The sequence below is a fragment of the Stigmatopora nigra genome, chromosome 1 (assembly GCF_051989575.1).
Source record: "Stigmatopora nigra isolate UIUO_SnigA chromosome 1, RoL_Snig_1.1, whole genome shotgun sequence".
Classification (NCBI taxonomy): domain Eukaryota; kingdom Metazoa; phylum Chordata; class Actinopteri; order Syngnathiformes; family Syngnathidae; genus Stigmatopora; species Stigmatopora nigra.
In genome coordinates, this window is record NC_135508.1 from 26,390,566 (window position 1) to 26,409,130 (window position 18,565).

An 18,565-nucleotide genomic window follows, 5' to 3' on the forward strand; every position below is an offset into this window, starting at 1 on the left:
CCTCTACATTCAAGGTGACATCCCTGCCTACCTCATCTTTCTCCCTCCTGCCTGATTCCTCAGAATCGACCAGAGACTGAGAGGAAACACCCGCAGATGCTCCTCCTGTGGCTCCTAAGTACTGCGCTGCTATTAATATCTGGATAACTTCCTGCTTCAAATCAGCTAGCCTGGTAGTCATGGACATCCTGCCCTAGATGAGCGGCGAGATCTACCAGATCTTGCTTCTTACAATGGTCAAGCTCATCTACAGTGTTAAATTGAAATAGGAACTGCTCTGCATCAAAATCCATCCTGCTAGTTACAGCACTACACTACACTAAATGATAGCTATTCAATGTGCCTACCTCAGCACTGCTTGCCCAGCCTTCACCGGCCTACTGCAAATGCAGTCCGCACCACCCTTTGACCAAACTGCTGCTGTGATAACAGATCTTAATGATATCCCGGACGAGCCCCCACTTGTTACGACTCCCTCTGGGGTATGATATACCAGGGAGTCGCAACTTTCACAGCGGACAGGTTCGGTCAAAGATGAGTTCGGACAAACACTGCAAGTAGCCTTAGTTATATTTTATTTATAATAAAGTCATTAAAACAGACTACGGGATAACATAGGGGAAGCACGAGATATTAAAGTGGCACCCTCAAATAAACACGGTAAAAACCCCTCCCAGACAGGTGTCCAAATGAACACCCACAAAATACAGGAAATAAGACCGAAGGATGCCACTGTTAAACTGATGTAATATAATCTAGACAGGGGAATAACTGTGTCTAAATGCACAAACTATATGTATACCCCGGGGTGTCTAAACTTATCTCAAGTCCCCCCATGCAACCCAAAAATCATTAACAACACATACAAAATATAACAGGGAGTAACGTACTCACAAGCCTGCAACTCAGCAAGGCATCAAGGCATCATGGGCAAGGGCAAGCTGACAAATGAAAAGGGTTTAAATAAGGGCCGGAAGTGAATCTTGATTGAAGGAGGGATGATTGGGGAATTATTTACAGCTGTGTTGGCCTGGACAGGGCTTTGTCTCAGGGGTGGAGCCACAGCTGCAGGTACCTGTAAAGAAAAGAAAGCACACACCTCCTACATAGTGTGTGTCCAGGCTGCCAGCCGTAACATCCATGTTTATTTTTTAAATGTTTTGAAAATATCACCTGACTACATATGTTCTTAAACTAACAGGCCAATAGTGCAACCAGGAACGTCTGCAACATTCTGAGGAAGCAGATGCTGAAGTCTCCGAAAATGCAAATAAACGCCCAAGTGACACCGTAACAGAGCAGTCAAGGAGGACACAAAGGACGTGCAAAGGAGAATGGGAACTGATAATGTCCTGCTACATCAGTTCACCAAAAGCTCAGTGAAGTCCCAGAAAGGCTCTTTGAAAGTCTAAACTTTGCATAAGTGACTCTCACTAACACATTTATTACTGTAATTTCTGTACCACAAGTTGCATTGTTTTGTTTTTTTTTAGCTGGGCCTGTGACTTTTTATTAGTTGTGACTTATTTAGTGAAAAAAATAGAACTTTGTATCTTGTGAAATATTATTTTGTCTCATCTCGGAGTAAAACATGACCCAACATTATTCCCAATTGTCCCTCTAGGTCGGATTGTGATTAAGAAGCAAAAGAATGGTTGGACTCTCACAGAAAGTCTATATTTATGTTTATAGTTGATCCAACAAGTATGATAATACTAACTACAGCAAGGCTCTGCTAACAGGACTATCAAGATTTGAGTATTAGCCAAATTTATGAGTAAAAGGCTGCAGTACAACAATGTTCAAAATAATAGGTAGGAAGGAGGCCAATGTTATGAGTGGAGATTCCCAATAGATTCTCAGAAAAGCCAAGGAAACCAGCATTTGTGATATACACGTCTCTTAAGGCTGGGCAAATTGGTATTTTGTTGAAAGGAATTTTTTTTAAACACAAAGAGCAATCTTCCGTTGGCAAAAAATTAGAAAATATTTAGTACCAACGATTTCATTTCTAGGATTTAATACCGATCCTTTGAATCATTAAAGTAATATTTTATTTGAATATTTTCTTCGTGGCATGGCGTCAACCAACATGTGACATCTTTCAAAGTTATACCATGCCAAGATTTCTGAACAGTATTCCACAATTAATGTACAGTTCTTGGTTTTTTGCCTCAGAAAGAGCATTTTTCCGTCATGCCACAAGTTTTTGATTAGATTAATTCTTGGGTGTCGGGCTGGGCACTCCAATACAATAAATGTTCTGATGTGCAACCAAGTTGTACAGTGATTAAGTGGATAGCATACCTGCCTCACAGTTCAGTGCTCGAGACTTCCTTCCCTGGTGGGTTTCGAGATTCCTGTATATAGTTGTTGAGTTGTTCCATAGAAATATATGGCCCCTAAATAGGGGTCAAAAAAGGATGTGTTCATAACACGTTGCCTTCACTTCAATTAGGCCCTTTTGGTAGCCATCCACAAGCTTCTGGCAAGCTTCTGGTTGAATCTTTGACCACTTCTGTTGATAGAATTGGTGCAGTGCAGTTAAATTTGATGGCTTTCTGACATTGACTTGTTTCTTCCGCATTTTCCACAAGTTTTCAATGGGGTTTTGTGGGAGAGACTTAGCTGACTGGCTTAATAATTGTTGTTTCATGTCGAGCCAGGTGGCCAAACTGGTTTTACAATTGTTTGTTTAGCCAGTGGAATGTAGGATCGGCGAAATAGCAGGCCTTTTAATTGTTTGTTCAGATCGTAGTATGTAAGGTAGACTGGCCAAACTGATTTTATTATTGTTTGTTAAGATCGCGAAATACAAGATAGTCCAACTGTCTGGCCTTGTGATTATTTTTTCAGATTGTAGAATATAAGATAGACTGGCCAAACTGATTTTACTATTGTTTGTTAAGATTGTAGAAATCAAGATAGGCCAACTAGCTATTCTTGCAATTGTTTGTTCGAATTACGCGATGTAAGATAGGCTACGGCATTTTGTGTGAGCTATAAAAAATATCGTGTTTGTATACAACTTAGCCCTGCAAATGTCTAACCGTATCAGCCCAAAGTTTGTTTGCATAAACTTTGTCCTACCCCGCGGTCTTAGAAAACTTACCCTGTTTTGCCTATATAAAGACGGACCCACGGTTCATTTAGAGCAGGGGTGGCCAACCCGCGGCTCGCGAGCCGCATGCGGCTCTTTGCCCGGTTTCATGCGGCTCTTACGTCCATATCAAAGTTTGTATTTGTGTTTTATTTTTATTTGCGTGTGCGCTTCGCTTGAGTTCGATACGGTATTTTCGTCCAATGCGCATGTGCTTGGGATGAAAATAACTCAAAGTTTCCCAGCAGGAGCAAGGTCATTTGAGTAAACGTTTTTAACAGAGTGGGAGAGCTCCCGTGAACCAGAAGCGACAATGAACGGCGTCGCGCACACAAAAAGTATCCCAAAGATCGAGCGTCGGCTGAAAAAGCCACACCCCCTGCGAGGCAGACCAAGGCGAGAGTGCTCAGTCGGGAGCAGCCAATAGGAGAGCGAAGTGTACACCCACGTGGTGGGCGCGCTAGTTAAAAGCCATTCATAATAAATGACAGCTCACAAGGAGCGAATGTTGCGCAAAAATAGGCTCTGATTTTATGACAGAAGTCCCACTAAGTAACATGCATAGTAAAAGAAAAACGCTATTATAAATTATTATATTTTTGTTTGTGGACTTGGTTGAACTGAGAGTTTGTCTGTGTGAGACAGTGCACACAATGTTCATTGTTGATAATGACTGGCCTGTGCTGTTAGTACTGTAGGAGTCAATTTATGTCATTACTATGCTGGTGTGTGACATTTACAATAAATCTGGCTGAGCAAAGGTATGTGTGTGATGTGGCTCTTTGCGGTAACAGTAAAAAATGTGGCTCTTTGCGGTAACACAGTAAAAAATGTGGCTCTTGGTCTCTGACTGGTTGGCCACCCCTGATTTAGAGAAAGTTGCAGGAACATCGCGCTGAACAGCGCTCCACTGTTAGAGCTCTAACTCTCCACTTTGCAGTCCGGTAATAAACCTATTTCCTATTCAAATTGATTTCACTCTTTCTTAACCTGCTCCCGAAGTTGTATTTTTAGACCTATCAGTTTAAGTCAGGACTTTGGGAAGGCCATTCGAAAACCTTAATTCCAGGCTGATTTAGCCATTCCATGACCACATTTGATGTGTTTGGGGTCATTGTGCTGTTGGAACACCCAATTGTGCCCAAGACCCAATCTTTGGGCAGATGACTTAAGGTTATCTTGAAGAATTTGAAGGCAATCCTACTTCTTCATTATCCCATTTACTCTCTATAAAGCACCAGTTACGTTGGCAGCAAAAGAGCCCCAGAGAATAATACTACCACCACCGTGCTTGTTGGTTGGCATGGTGTACTTGGGGTTAAAGGCCTCACCTTATGTCCTCCAAACATATTGCTGGAAATTGTGCCCAAACAGCTCGATTTTGGTTACGTCTGACCACAGAACTTTCCTCCAGAAGGTCTTATCTTTGTCCATGTGATCAGCTTTTTCGGTCTTGCTGCATTTTTGAATTTTCCGAACTGTTAAAATTGAGAAAATGGCAAAGGGTATAATATGTTTGCATGACGATAATTTGCTTTGTGTTTTAGTTACTTCTGCTTTAGTCGATCTGGTAAATTTCATATTTAACTTGTTCTGATTTTTAAAGAAGGCATAAAGAGAGGATGCCCCCTTACCATTTGAAAATAGATAATTACAGCAGATATATGTTTGTTCTTATTGTTATTTCAACAATTTTTAAGTAAATAAACATGAATTAATCATCAAATGGTCATTAATTTTTCATCTTTAACATATAGTAACACACACATAAACACACCCGCTGATAGGTCTGAAAATACAACTTCAGGAGCAGGTTAAGAAAGAGTGAGATCAATTTAAATAGGAAATAGGTTTATTACCGGACTGCAGGATGGTTGAAGAATGCTCCGACAGCTGTGAACCTCTCACAGCCTGCCTTCCTCGCAATTCTCTCTGAATGAACACTAGCTCAGTTTTTATAAAGGAACTATAGGGTAATATTTCTAAGACAGTGATGTAGGACAGAGCTTATGTAAACAAAACTTTGGGATAATGTGGTTAGACATTAGCAGGTTTAATTTGTATGCAAACACGATATTTTTATAGCTCATACAAACTGCCGCAGCCTATCTTATATTGCGCGTTTCGAACAAACAGTTTCAAAGCGAGTTGGCCATATTCCACAATACAAGGAAACAATTGCAAGGCTAGCTAGTTAGCTATCTTACAATTCGTGGTGCGAACAAACAATTGCAAGGCCAGCTAGCTGGCTTATCCTACATTCCACTGTCCTAACAAACAATTGTAAAAGCAGTAAGGCCACAATGGCTTGACATGAACAAACAATTATTAAGCCAATTGGCAGGTCTAGCCCAATACCCACATGTCGCTGCAGGACCCCGATCGCTTGATTGTTGGGATACATTTTTTTCGACCTGCTAGTTGTTGATAGGTTCACCAATAAGTATTCCCGAGTTCACCCTTCAATAATGGAGGCATCTGAGACCATATCCTTTTATTCTTGCAAGATGAGAATCCATCCACAGGCGCCTCTGGTCAGATGATTCTGAAGACCCCGGTGTCCCTTTTGCCAATATATTCATAAGATTTAAACAACATGCATAACAGAAGTCTAAACATTATTCAGAGTCTCAAAACTATTATCCACAGTTGCCAAAAGCTTGTTGTTAACCGTCTTCAAAGTTCCATGCTACAGTTGTCTTGCTGTGGACCATAGTCTAAAGAAGTCCAGGTGTATAGGAGAAGTGACCTCCAAAGGTGTTTTGGTTAACTTTGGAGCGAGCACTTCTTTTGCAAGAGATGTATTAAAATGCCTTGTATTAATATCACATTTATAATAACAATGAACCTAACATTCTTGATAAGCAAATCGTTCATATATGTAATGTTTTTTTAATCCAAAATAAGCAGTGTTCTTCATTGCAAGCACATATGTAATGTTTATATTTTAAGCTAATTTATAATAATGATAAACCTAACAGTTGTATTTAGAAGAAAAGGCCTGATGAAAGTGGGCGCAAGAAAAAATATATAAACCTCTATTTGAACGGCACCTCTGATAAAACGGCACCTTGGTGAAAGAATTTAAAAATTGAACGGCACCCTCTAATTGAACGTCACTATGGGAAGGGATTGATAAATGGAGCGGCATGCCAGTGAAATAGAGGTTTTTCTCAACCTGAGAAGGTGTTCAGATTGCAAGCCACTTCTTGTCTGGGAATCATACATTAGCAATGCCACCAAAAGCAATTGAAGAAGCTCCATATTGATGTGGCCTTGATTCCAGGCAGCTGCACTAAATTTATACAGGCCCCCGAGTTCTACTGGAACACCCCGTTCATGGCCAAAGTCCGACAGTTCTACGAGAACTGGATGTTGCATGGCGAGGAGAGCTACATACACCAAATTTGCCAAAATGTGAGCACCAACAATGGAAGTTTACTTGAAATGGATTGTCGATGCTTGGGATCATCTGCCTAAGGATCTCTGTCATAATCATTGACTCGAGAAAAGCCTAATTTTCATTAAACCCGGCTGCGCATGACGAAATTGGTAATGCTTCTCTATAAGGTGCATTTTCCCGGCAAAGACCCAAATAAGTGATAATTTCAGACTCAGCATTCTGTCGTGATGGACACATTGCATCAGCCCCTGAGCAGATCATTTACCTCTCATTGTCTCTCATTTACCTTCAGTCAGCCAGTAGGAGGTAGATCACCACCCAACGTCTTTTCATGTTACCTCACTGCGAAGTTATTACACGGAAGGAATTGTGTGTCGTGTTACTGCAAGTTTAGAGTCCTGGTGGATGTGGGGAAAAAACTGTCCTTAAGCCTATTTGTCCGTACTTTGTGAGACCTATAGCCTCTGCCAGAGGGTAGCAGTTGGAACAGGTTGTGACCAGGGTGGTATGGGTCCCCGACAAACTTCCTGGCTCTGCTGAGGTAACAAGGGCTGGAAATGTTTTCCAGTAAAGGCAGAGAGCAGCCGACGGTCTTCTGGGCAGTGTTAGTCACTCTCTGCTATTGTCTGCTGCCCTGTTGCAGCGTACCACGATGTGATGCAGTATACCAGGATGTTCTCGAAAATAGCTCTATAGAAGGTTACCAGAAGCTTAGTGTCCAAGTTGTTCCTCCTGAGTACCCTGAGGAATTGTTTCTGGGCCTTGTTCACTACTGCTGTGGTGTTTGTAGATCAGGAGAGCTTATATGTGAATTGGACCCCCAGGAATTTAAAGGACTGGACCCCGTCTACACATATTCCATTTATGAGGAGTGGGGCCAGATCTGAGCTGTGTTTGCGAAAGTCCAGGATTATTTCTTTAGTTTTCCCTTTTTCGTCCAAATAAATCCTACATTCATGTATTAGTGCATATTACTATATTAATATTAATTAACAATGATTTTTATAATAAACTCTTGGGCTTTTGTGAAAGTATCCCAACGTTGGCTCCAAATTTTTCCTATATTATGTGGAGCACCAATCGAATACTTCCTTGTAAGAAATTGTATTTTTAGAAAACAAATTGGTAACCCAAAAGTTGTTTCATAGTATACATACAGAGTTTTTGAAATGAATATATTTGTGGGGAATTGACCATACCTTGGTCATGTATTGCCCTGGAGCTTATGTGGAGCACCAACCAAACAATTCCTTCCAAGAAATGTTATGTTTAGAAAACAAATTAACCCAAAAGTTGTTTAATGGTGCTGCATTCAGCCCTAAATCCCCTTTTTGCGACATGAGACTTCTCATGAGTCAATATGGTAGCCCACCCACGAAAGTTTATCTACAAATTTGAGCTTTTTTCCAATGCTTCCAAACTCCCATTTCGCAGGGCATCTTATTTGTTCATTCACACCGTAAGTTTCGAATTTTGACTTTGCTGCTCATTTCATTAAACTTTAATAGGATAAAATATTTCTGCCATAATCCGTCACTGCCATTCCTGAAAAGGGGCTGATATGCAGTTTCAGAAATCAATTCCAAATTTCCCAAAATATTTTCCACCTTGATTATATCTCGGTAGCCAGCCGATCAAAAATACACAGAGACGAACAACGCTCACACACAGGATAGGGGTAATTTAGAGTGATCAGCCAGACCTACCTGGATTTTAACCCAGAGCCCCAAAACGGTAAGGCCGATGTACTAACATCTATCTGTATGTAAAAGAATCACTGTATTGTTTTGGATAAATTCAATAGTGAATGTGAATATTGATCATTTATTTCGGAATACTCTTTGATAAAATTCTAAGACTTAATTTGTGGGTAAACTACGTGATTGTTGAATTTAAAATCTTTAATTTCGAGTGCCAGTGTCCAATATTTCAATAGTTTACGTTGTAGTAGTCATCTCTACCAGAAGATGGGAGTGAAAACAAAACATTCATTGAAAGTCTTCTAAGTGAACGTCTTGTCATTTTTGTTTAATTTTCATGATCAGCTTTCACCTTAATCAAATAATCCAAATGTTTTATACTAAATTCTTTAAAAAATAAATAAAAAACTACAGAAATATTGAATTGAAAACAGTTATAGTCAATATTTAATGTGGTTTTGCGCTTCAACTGCAGATTTTACTTTGCAGATGGTTTCCTCACTCGATTTTTGCCAGTAGGCAGAGCAAATCGAGAGGCTCATGCGCTGCATCTAGAATTACCATACAGCCAGCCAATATACACCGTTCGTCGTCCCCTTCATGGATATTTTGTGAATTTCCTATCGCTCCGCCGTGCAACTGTCTATCAGGAAAAAATGAAATAAATGAGGTAAGTTCGCGACATTTGACGTACGGCGTAGTCGATCCTTTCCTGGGCCTGGGCTAGTTACCTTGTCTTTGCGGGGGTTCTTGTTTCGTCATGGACTGAGTGGTGGTTGACTAAAATGCAGTTTCAAACCAGAAGTTACTGCGGTCGTAGTAGACAATTGTAGCAGGCACACCTTATTAGTTAACAACAGCAAAGGGAACTGCAAGGGGGCTACCACCGTCGAGTTAAGGTTAACGCTAGCTCGTTTCACTGTCAGTGCGGCTCTTTCATTTACCGTAGAGCGCAAAAGGGGTGTCAATGTTTTTACAGAGCATGTGTTATATCTTGTGTAAAACATTAGCAACACCGTATAGCTTGTGTAACGCATTAGCAACACAGTATAACGTGTGTAACACATTAGCAACACCGTATAGCTTGTGTAAAACATTAGCAACACCGTATAGCTTGTGTAACGCATTAGCAACACAGTATAACGTGTGTAACACATTAGCAATACAGTATAACTTGTGCAACACAGTGTAGCTACGCATTTCTCAATTTACTAGCATCCTGTCGCAGCGAACACTGACCAGACGGAGCTCGTTTCATTGCCTTTAACCGGCGGCGTATCTTTTTTGTTGTTGCAGTAACTAAGCAAATTGTTTTTTTTTAAACGAGTAGTTAAAAAAAACTATATGTAAGTGTGTGTGTGCGTGCGTGCGTGCGTGCGCTGTGTGTGTGTGTGTGCGCGCGTGCGCTGTGTGTGTGTGTGTGCGCGCGCGCTGTGTGTGTGCGTGTGTGCGTGCGTGCGTGCGTGCGCGCGTGCGTGCGTGCGTGCGCTGTGTGTGTGTGCGCGCGTGCGCTGTGTGTGTGTGTGCGCGCGCGCTGTGTGTGTGTGTGTGTGTGCGCGCGCTGTGTGTGTGCGTGTGTGTGCGCGCGCTGTGTGTGTGTGTGTGTGCGCTGTGTGTGTGTGTGTGCGCGCGTGCGCTGTGTGTGTGTGTGTGCGCGCGCTGTGTGTGTGTGTGTGTGTGTGTGTGCGCGCTGTGTGTGTGTGTGTGCGCGCGGTGTGTGCGTGCGGTGTGTGCGTGCGGTGTGTGTGTGCGGTGTGTGTGTGCGGTGCGGTGTGCGGTGCGGTTGCGGTGTGCGGTGCGGTGTGCGGTGCGGTGTGCCGTGCGGTGTGCGGTGCGGTGTGCGGTGCGGTGTGCGGTGCGGTGCGGTTGCGGTGTGCGGTGTGCGGTGCGGTGTGCGGTGCGGTGTGCGGTGCGGTGTGCGGTGCGGTGCGGTGTGCGGTGCGGTGTGTGTGCGGTGTGTGTGCGATGTGTATGCGTGTATACGTGTGTATACGTGTGTATACGTGTATATGTGTATATGTATATATGTATAGGCCTAGTCATAGGCATAGGCATATATATATGTATATATACATACATACATACATATATTCAGTTGTATATATAAATATATATATATATATATATATATATATATATATATATATATATATATATATATATATATATATATATATATATATATATATATATATATATATATATATATATATATATATATATATATATATTTTTTAAATGAGGGAAGAAATGTATATACTTATTCACAGAAGTCTGAAGTTACAAATTTGAAACAAATGTGATAGTTATGGTGATAATTATCGATATTAACCATTTTTTTATTGTGATAACAATTTTTTTCATATATATATATATATATATATATATATATACAACTGAATATATACATACATATATATATGCCTATGACTAGGCCTATACATATACACATATATATATATATATATATATATATATATATATATATATATATATATATATATATATATATATATATATATATATATATATATATATATATATATATATATATATATATATATATATATATATATATATATATTTATATATATATATATATATTTATATATATATATATATATATATATATATATATATATATATATATATATATATATATATATATATATATATATATATATATATATATATATATATATATATATATATATATATATATATATATATATATATATATATATATATATATATATATATATATATATATATATATATATATATATATGAAAAAAATTGTTATCACAATAAAAAAATGGTTAATATCGATAATTATCACCATAACTATCACATTTGTTTCAAATTTGTAACTTCAGACTTCTGTGAATAAGTATATACATTTCTTCCCTCATTTAAAAAAATATGTTTGTTGTTCTGTTGTGCAATAAAGATATACATATATATATATATATATATATATATATATATATATATATATATATATATATATATATATATATATATATATATATCTTTATTGCACAACAGAACAACAAACATTTTTTTAAATGAGGGAAGAAATGTATGTACTTATTCACAGAAGTCTGAAGTTACAAATTTGAAACAAATGTGATAGTTATGGTGATAATTATCGATATTAACCATTTTTTTATCGTGATAACAATTTTTTTCATGTCGCCCAGCTCGACAATACGGTGTTGTTTCTTTGACTATTGAGAGTGCTTCTTTGGGTTAAAAGCCCCATGAGCACACAGAAGTCAACTGCCTCGCTGCTCGTCTAAGATGTTTTGAATGGATTTACCGTAATGCATGTAATTTGCAGGCGGGCTATCTTGAGGGTGAACGTCCGCTATGTTGACTGCAGAAAGTAGCGTGTCAGCAAGAAATGAAACCAGTCAGTAAAGCAGTCAGAGTCATACAAAATTTGGAATTTACTGCATACACAAGGTGCACCGACCGATTGGCCGCATCAACCATTTTATAGAAAAATGTAGACTTAAGTGCGCCCTTTAGGTTTGGAAATATAGTACATCTCAAACAAATGTGCATAACATTATATTCGAGTGAAAAACAATGTTATTTTTGCTCATTCAAATCATCACAAAACAATCTATCACATCTTAATATTAGAACGTTTAAACATGTAAACTAAAATGCAATCACCTTTCTAAATGAACGGGTGATGGTTTTTGACGGGTTAATTAACCAATCTACTGTGATAAAACAACAAAATTGCAATAACCGCATTGCCCATTCGTGTTCAGCATTCGCTTTAAAGATATCTGGCACCATTTAGCGTTATGGATATAATGTCTAACACCAAATAAAGACATCTGACATTTTGAGTCGTGCAAAAATACCGTCTTATATTTGGGTCAATACAGTAAATTGTTAATGCTTTCTTCCGGACTTTTTAAAATTACATTTCTTTGTATCAGAAACCAACCAACTGTCCTTGCTTATTTGCCATTTTCCCTTTCTTTTTCTTCTGCAGAATAAATGTTGGAGCATGAGATGCCATTTTGTTATTAACATGGGCTACAGAAAGACATTACAAATTTGCGGACCTTTTCCTAGTGAACAACGCAGCCCCAATACAACTAATCATGCCATGAGCACTTGGACTGTTGCAGCTTTCCAATAGTTAAATTATATATCATTCATTAAGCATGGCTACACCATTCTTATGGAAGCTATCGTCCCAAAAACTAGGTTTACTCCTGGTTAGCTTTGGGTTTATCTGGGGAATGATGCTCCTACACTTCACCATCCAGCAGCGAGCCAGCCACGAGAACAGCGCTGTGCTCCGGCAACAGATCCTGGACCTGAGCAAACACTACATCAAGGCCTTAGCAGAGGAGAATCAAAGTGTTATGGATGGGCCTTATGTGGGTACCATGACTGCTTATGGTGAGTATGTAACTTGAAAGCCCTCTTTTTCTTATGAAAGTTAGACTTACGAGATTTAGGTTTTGAAGTGGTGGACAGAAATTAATTAAATGCAGAAAATGAAAATGAGGAAGAAAGGGACAAATATGATTGCCAATGTCGTATTTGGGAGTATTTTGGCTTAAAATTGAGCAGGTTTGGCCTCTGATTAGCCTAATCAGATTTAGTCTCAACATAAAACACACAATACCCTTTAGCATGTTTTTTTTCTGTCAAACTAAACACTGTGTCCATAAAGTAGAAAAATTAAACAGTGCCAGGGTTTTTTAAAGGGTGTCTTTCAGCAAAATGGGTTAGAGATCGACCGATATGGGCTTTTATTTGCATAAAAGCCGATTTTGTCAGACAAAAAATATACGGCGTATATGCGCATAAAAGTACGACATGCACGAAACTGCAAGTTGACGGCACGATGACACGATGATGTCACGACAAAATGGCGGCGCTATGTCATGACGCAATGGAGACGTGACGTCATGACGCAAGACAATGCGGCCGATGCTGTCATTTATGTCAAAATAAGAAGAGATAAACAGATAAAACACAAGGCAAAATTCATTTTGTCGTGTATGAATAAAATTCAAGGAAAAATAAACCGTATTTTGTATAATAGGTGATGGCTTATGTGAGTAAATGCAATATTTTTAGTTAGAGGAGCCTGATAACCGATATTTGGAGCTGATATTCGTTTGTAGCAAGTGTAAAAATGAGTGTATACAATGGCAGTGCAGGATTTGAATCCCCATCTCTTTATCCCTCTCTCTCTATCCCTCTCTCTCTCTATCCCTCTCTCTCTCTCTATCCCTCTCTCTCTCTCTATCTGTTATGATCGCGCCGCGTAGTGCGACGCGATCGGAGGGGAAGTTGAACCCAGATGCAGAGTCGCCGAAGTAAATGGAAAGGTGAGGCAGATCTGTAGCTCTTATAGGTTGATTTAATAAACGGGGTAACATTTCATAAACAACTTGGCTTGACCACTCATTACAAACGAAAAGAACATGCGGCGTGGCGTCAATGGAAACGGCAATGACTACGAGGAAAAACAGGAAACGAAACCAGACGATCCGACAGCGTCCACAGAAAACCATAATGCTTAAATACCAAAAATAATCTAATCACGTAATTAGCCACAGCTGATAATTATCGTGACGTCATGCCAGGAGAGGCAATCCAGCCACTCCTGACAGTACATCCCCTCTAAGGGACGGATTCTAGACGTCCCAAGGTCAATTACAACATGAAAAACGGGAACAAGCAGGGAGGGTGGGTGGGAGATTTAGAATTGTCCGGAGGTCTTCCACACCAACCCAAGAACAGACGGAGAGGTCGCTCCGGCGGGCGTCCGCGCCAGCCTGAAACAAGACGAGGCAGTAGTCGGTCCGGCGGGCGTCCGTGCCGGCCAGAAACGAGACGAGTCAGTGGCAGGTCTGGCGGGCGTCCGTGCCGGTCAGAAACAAGACGGGGCAGAGGCAAGTCTGGCGGGCGTCCGTGTCGGCCAGAAACAAGACGAGGCTGTGGTCGATCCGGTGGGCGTCCGCGCCGGCCAGAAACGAGACGAGTCAGTGGCAGGTCTGGCGGGCGTCCGCGACGGCCAGAAACGAGACGAGGCTGAGGTCGATCCGGCGGGCGTCCGCGCCGGCCAGAAACGAGACGAGGCTGTGGTCGATCCGGCGGGCGTCCGCGCCGGCCAGAAACGAGACGAGGCTGTGGTCGATCCGGCGGGCGTCCGCGCCGGCCAGAAACGAGACGAGGCAGTGGTCGGTCCGGCAGGCGTCCGCGCCGGCCAGAAACCAGACGAGGCAGTGGTCGGTCCGGCGGGCGTCCGCGCCGGCCAGAAACGAGACGAGGCAGTGGTCGGTCCGGCGGGCGTCCGCGCCGGCCAGAAACGAGACGAGGCAGTGGTCGGTCCGGCGGGCGTCCGCGCCGGCCAGAAACGAGACGAGGCAAGGGCAGGTCTGGCGGGCATCCGTGCCAGCCAGAAACGAGACGAGGCAGTGGTCGGTCCGGTAGGCATCCCAGCTGGTCCTTTAAGTCTTGGCCAAACTGCCTGCCTTCAGGAGATATTAGAAGTTTAGTACGGTCGGGCACCTTACCCTGTATGCTCGGGGGGTGGACAACTCTCTCCTCCCGGGAAACCGGAGCATTGCTTCTCTGGACGTCGCCGGCCCTGTCCTCCAGGGGCACCGGCGAATTGCCACTCTCGACGTCGCCGGCTTCTTCATCCAGGGACTCCGGCGAATTACCACTCTCGACGTCGCCGGCTTCTTCATCCAGGGACTCCGGCGAATTACCACTCTTGACGTCGCCAGCCCCTTCATCCAGGGACTCCGGCGAATTACCACTCTTGACGTCGCCAGCCCCTTCTTCCAGGGACTCCGGCGAATTACCACTCTTGACGTCGCCAGCCCCTTCTTCCAGGGACTCCGGCGAATTTCCACTCTTGACGTCGCCAGCCCCTTCTTCCAGGGACTCAAGCGAATTACCACTCTTGACGTCACCGGCCCCATCCTCTAGGGGCAACGGCAAATTGGCACTCTCGACGTCGCCAGCCCCTTCTTCCAGGGACTCCGGCGCATTGCCACTCTCGACGTCACCGTCTTCCTCCTCTAGGGGCACCAGCGAATTACCACTCTTGACGTCAACGGCTTCATCCTCCAGGGGCCACGGCAAATTGGCACTCTCAACGTCGCCAGCCCCTTCATCCAGGGACTCCGGCGAATTGCCACTCTCGACGTCACCGGCTTCTTCCTCCAGGGGCACCGGCGAATTGGCACTCTCGACGTCGCCAGCCCCTTCTTCCAGGGACTCCGGCGAATTGCCTCTCTCGACGTCGCCAGTCCCTTCTTCCAGGGACTCCGGCGAAATACCACTCTCGACGTCGCCGGCCCCGTCTTCCTCGAGCGCCGGAGCATCGTCGCCACTTCTGGGCGGGCAGGCGCTGGACGGGCAGGCGCTGGACGGGCAGGCGCTTGGGAGAGCGGTGCTTGGGAGAGCGGTGCTTGAATGGCCGTCCATCACCAGAAACCTGATCCGTGGCTTCGGTACGGGTGCGACCCCAAAGGCAACGGGAGTAATTTGCGTGGCCTTGGCACAGGAGCTTGGGGCACTTGAAACGGCGTGGTGGGCCGAGTAACTTCGGCCACTTGGACAGGCGTGGTCGGCCGAGTAACTTCGGCCACTAGGACAGGCGTGGTCGGCCGAGTAACTTCGGCCACTTGGACAGGCGTGGTCGGCCGAGAGACTTCGGCCACTTGGAAAGGCATGGTCGGCCGAGTGACTTCGGCCACTTGGAAAGGCGTGGTCGGCCGAGTGACTTCGGCCACTTGGAACGGGGAGGGCTGCATAGTCCTTAGGAGCTGCTGGTACAGCGTGGTCGGCCGAGTAACTTCGGGCACTTGGAAAGGCGTGGTCGGCCGAGTAACTTCGGGCACTTGGAAAGGCGTGGTCGGCCGAGTAACTTCGGGCACTTGGAAAGGCGTGGTGGTGGTCGGAAAAGGAGCTTGGACGGACGTGGTCGGAAATGGAGCTTGGACGGACGTGGTCGGAAATGGAGCTTGGACGGACGTGGTCGGAAAAGGAGCTTGGAGGGACGTGGTCGGAAAAGGAGCTTGGAGGGACGTGGTCGGAAATGGAGCTTGGAAAGACGTGGTCGGGAAAGGAGCTTGGAGGGACGTGGTCGGAAAAGGAGCTTGGAGGGACGTGGTCGGAAAAGGAGCTTGGAGGGACGTGGTCGGAAAAGGAGCTTGGAGGGACGTGGTCGGAAAAGGAGCTTGGACGGACGTGGTCGGAAAAGGAGCTTGGACGGACGTGGTCGGAAAAGGAGCTTGGACGGACGTGGTCGGAAAAGGAGCTTGGACGGACGTGGTCGGAAAAGGAGCTTGGACGGACGTGGTCGGGCGCGTAACTTGGACAGTGGTTAGTGTGTCCAGGCATTGCTTTCGCTTCGCTCTACGGCGTGGCGCTCGGCGCCTCCTCTGGGAGGATTGCACAGCACCCCCGCCATCACGTCGTGCCCCATAATAGGTGGTTAGCCCACTCTGTAATTGCTGGTCGGGGTATTTGGAGTAGGAATTATCGGGGGAAAAATAGGGATAATCCTCCTCCAGTGGAAGGTCTCGGGGTCCGAATTGGTCGAAGAATTCATCATCGGATTCCCGAAAACGCCAGCGAAAAAATCAATTTCCTCAACGATGTCCTCCTCACCAGAATCTTCAGGCTCCCTCCATGGTGAATCAATTCCTCTGGTCATAGGCATAAGATAACTTGGGCGGTCTCTGGTGGTTGAACGCACCTGGGCATCATGATTAAACGGTAAAGGCTTCCCAGGGCGACGTGCATAGCAGTGGTGGGGCGTATGAGTACGCTGCGGATCTAACTCTCCTACCAGCTGGGACTCATCTCCAGCGATGATGTGCCTGAGAGCCCCGCACCACGGTGTGTTCATTGCAAAACTCCTAAATGATTCTGAGGGGTTTCTTATACACTCCAAGCAGTCGGTGTCTTCGAGGTGGATGGTCGGCGTCGCCGAGCGCGTCGGCGCGAGCGTGGGTGGCGCTCCGCTGGGTCCATGATGGTCGGATCGTGCTGTTTTGATCGCGCCGCGTAGTGCGACGCGATCGGAAGGGGAAGTTGAACCCAGATGCAGAGTCGCCGAAGTAAATGGAAAGGTGAGGCAGATCTGTAGCTCTTGTAGGTTGATTTAATAAACGGGGTAACATAACATAAACAACTTGGCTTGACCACTCATTACAAACGAAAAGAACATGCGGCGTGGCGTCAATGGAAACGGCAATGACTACGAGGAAAAACAGGAAACGAAACCAGACGATCCGACAGCGTCCACAGAAAACCATAATGCTTAAATACCAAAAATAATCTAATCACGTAATTAGCCACAGCTGATAATTATCGTGACGTCATCCCAGGAGAGGCAATCCAGCCACTCCTGACACTATCCCTCTCTCTCTCTATCCCTCTCTCTCTATCCCTCTCTCTCTATCCCTCTCTCTCTATCCCTCTCTCTCTCTATCCCTCTCTCTCTCTATCCCTCTCTCTCTATCCCTCTCTCTCTCTATCCCTCTCTCTCTATCCCTCTCTCTCTATCCCTCTCTCTCTCTATCCCTCTCTCTCTCTATCCCTCTCTCTCTATCCCTCTCTCTCTCTATCCCTCTCTCTCTATCCCTCTCTCTCTATCCTCTCTCTCTATCCCTCTCTCTCTCTATCTCCTCTCTCTCTCTATCCCTCTCTCTCTCTATCCCTCCCTCTCTCTCTGACCCTCTCTCTCTATCCCCCTCTCTCTCTCTCTCTCTCTCTCTCTCTCTCTCTCTCTCTCTCTCTCTCTCTCTCTCTCTCTCTCTCTCTCTCTCTCTCTCTCTCTCTCTCTATCCCTCTCTCTCTCTCCCTCTCTCTATCTCTCTCCCTCTCTCTATCTCTCTCCCTCTCTCCCTCCCTCTCTCCTCTCTCTCTCCCTCTCTCCCTCTCTCTCTCTATCCCTGTCTCTCTCTATCCCTGTCTCTCTCTATCCTTCTCTCTCTCTATCCCTCTCTCTCTCTCTCTCTCTCTCTCTCTCTCTCTCTCTCTCTCTCTCTCTCTCTCTTCTCTCTCTCTCTCTCTCTCTCTCTCTCTCTCCTCTCTCCTCTCTCTCTCCTTCTCTCTCTATCTCCCTCTCTCTCTATCTCCCTCTCTCTCTATCTCTCTCCCTTTCTCTCTCCCTTTCTCTCTCCCTCTCTCCCTCTCTCCCTCTCTCTCTCCCTCTCTCCCTCTCTCTCTCCCTCTCTCCCTCTCTCTCTCCCTCTCCCTCTCCCCTCTCTCCCCTCTCTCCCTCTCTCCCTCTCTCCCTCCCTCCCTCTCTCCTTCCATCCCTCCCTCCCTCTATCCCTCCCTCCATCCCTC

At 44.2% G+C, this 18,565-nt stretch overlaps 2 protein-coding genes and 1 long non-coding RNA gene across 7 annotated transcripts in view; 2 read left to right on the top strand and 1 right to left on the bottom strand.

The window, feature by feature from the left end:
* LOC144206651 (uncharacterized) overlaps nt 1-4,899 on the top strand; it is a 56,466-nt gene extending 51,567 nt beyond the window's left edge. For both annotated transcript variants that reach the window (XM_077731735.1, XM_077731726.1), the window contains one exon: nt 1,202-4,899. Coding sequence is in view for 1 of the 2 variants with exons in the window: in XM_077731726.1 (XP_077587852.1) it covers nt 1,202-1,238 (37 nt within the window). In the remaining variant the exon portion in view is untranslated. The remainder of the gene's footprint in view (nt 1-1,201) is intronic.
* Nucleotides 4,900-5,151: 252 nt separating this feature from the next.
* The window catches only part of mgat5 (alpha-1,6-mannosylglycoprotein 6-beta-N-acetylglucosaminyltransferase), a 115,061-nt gene continuing 101,647 nt past the window's right edge, over nt 5,152-18,565 (top strand). The window contains exons 1-2 of one of the 4 annotated variants that reach the window (XM_077727020.1): nt 5,152-8,873; nt 12,219-12,634. In XM_077727020.1, coding sequence (XP_077583146.1) covers nt 12,394-12,634 — 241 coding nt within the window. In that variant the 5' untranslated portion in view covers nt 5,152-8,873; nt 12,219-12,393. The remainder of the gene's footprint in view (nt 8,874-12,218; nt 12,635-18,565) is intronic. The other 3 variants (XM_077727012.1, XM_077726997.1, XM_077727006.1) reach the window with 3 other exon arrangements.
* Nucleotides 8,511-9,443, bottom strand: LOC144203573 (uncharacterized). The gene is made up of 2 exons (XR_013327718.1): nt 8,935-9,443; nt 8,511-8,846 (listed from the first exon to the last, which is right to left on the bottom strand). It is a non-coding gene; the product is annotated as an uncharacterized LOC144203573 (long non-coding RNA).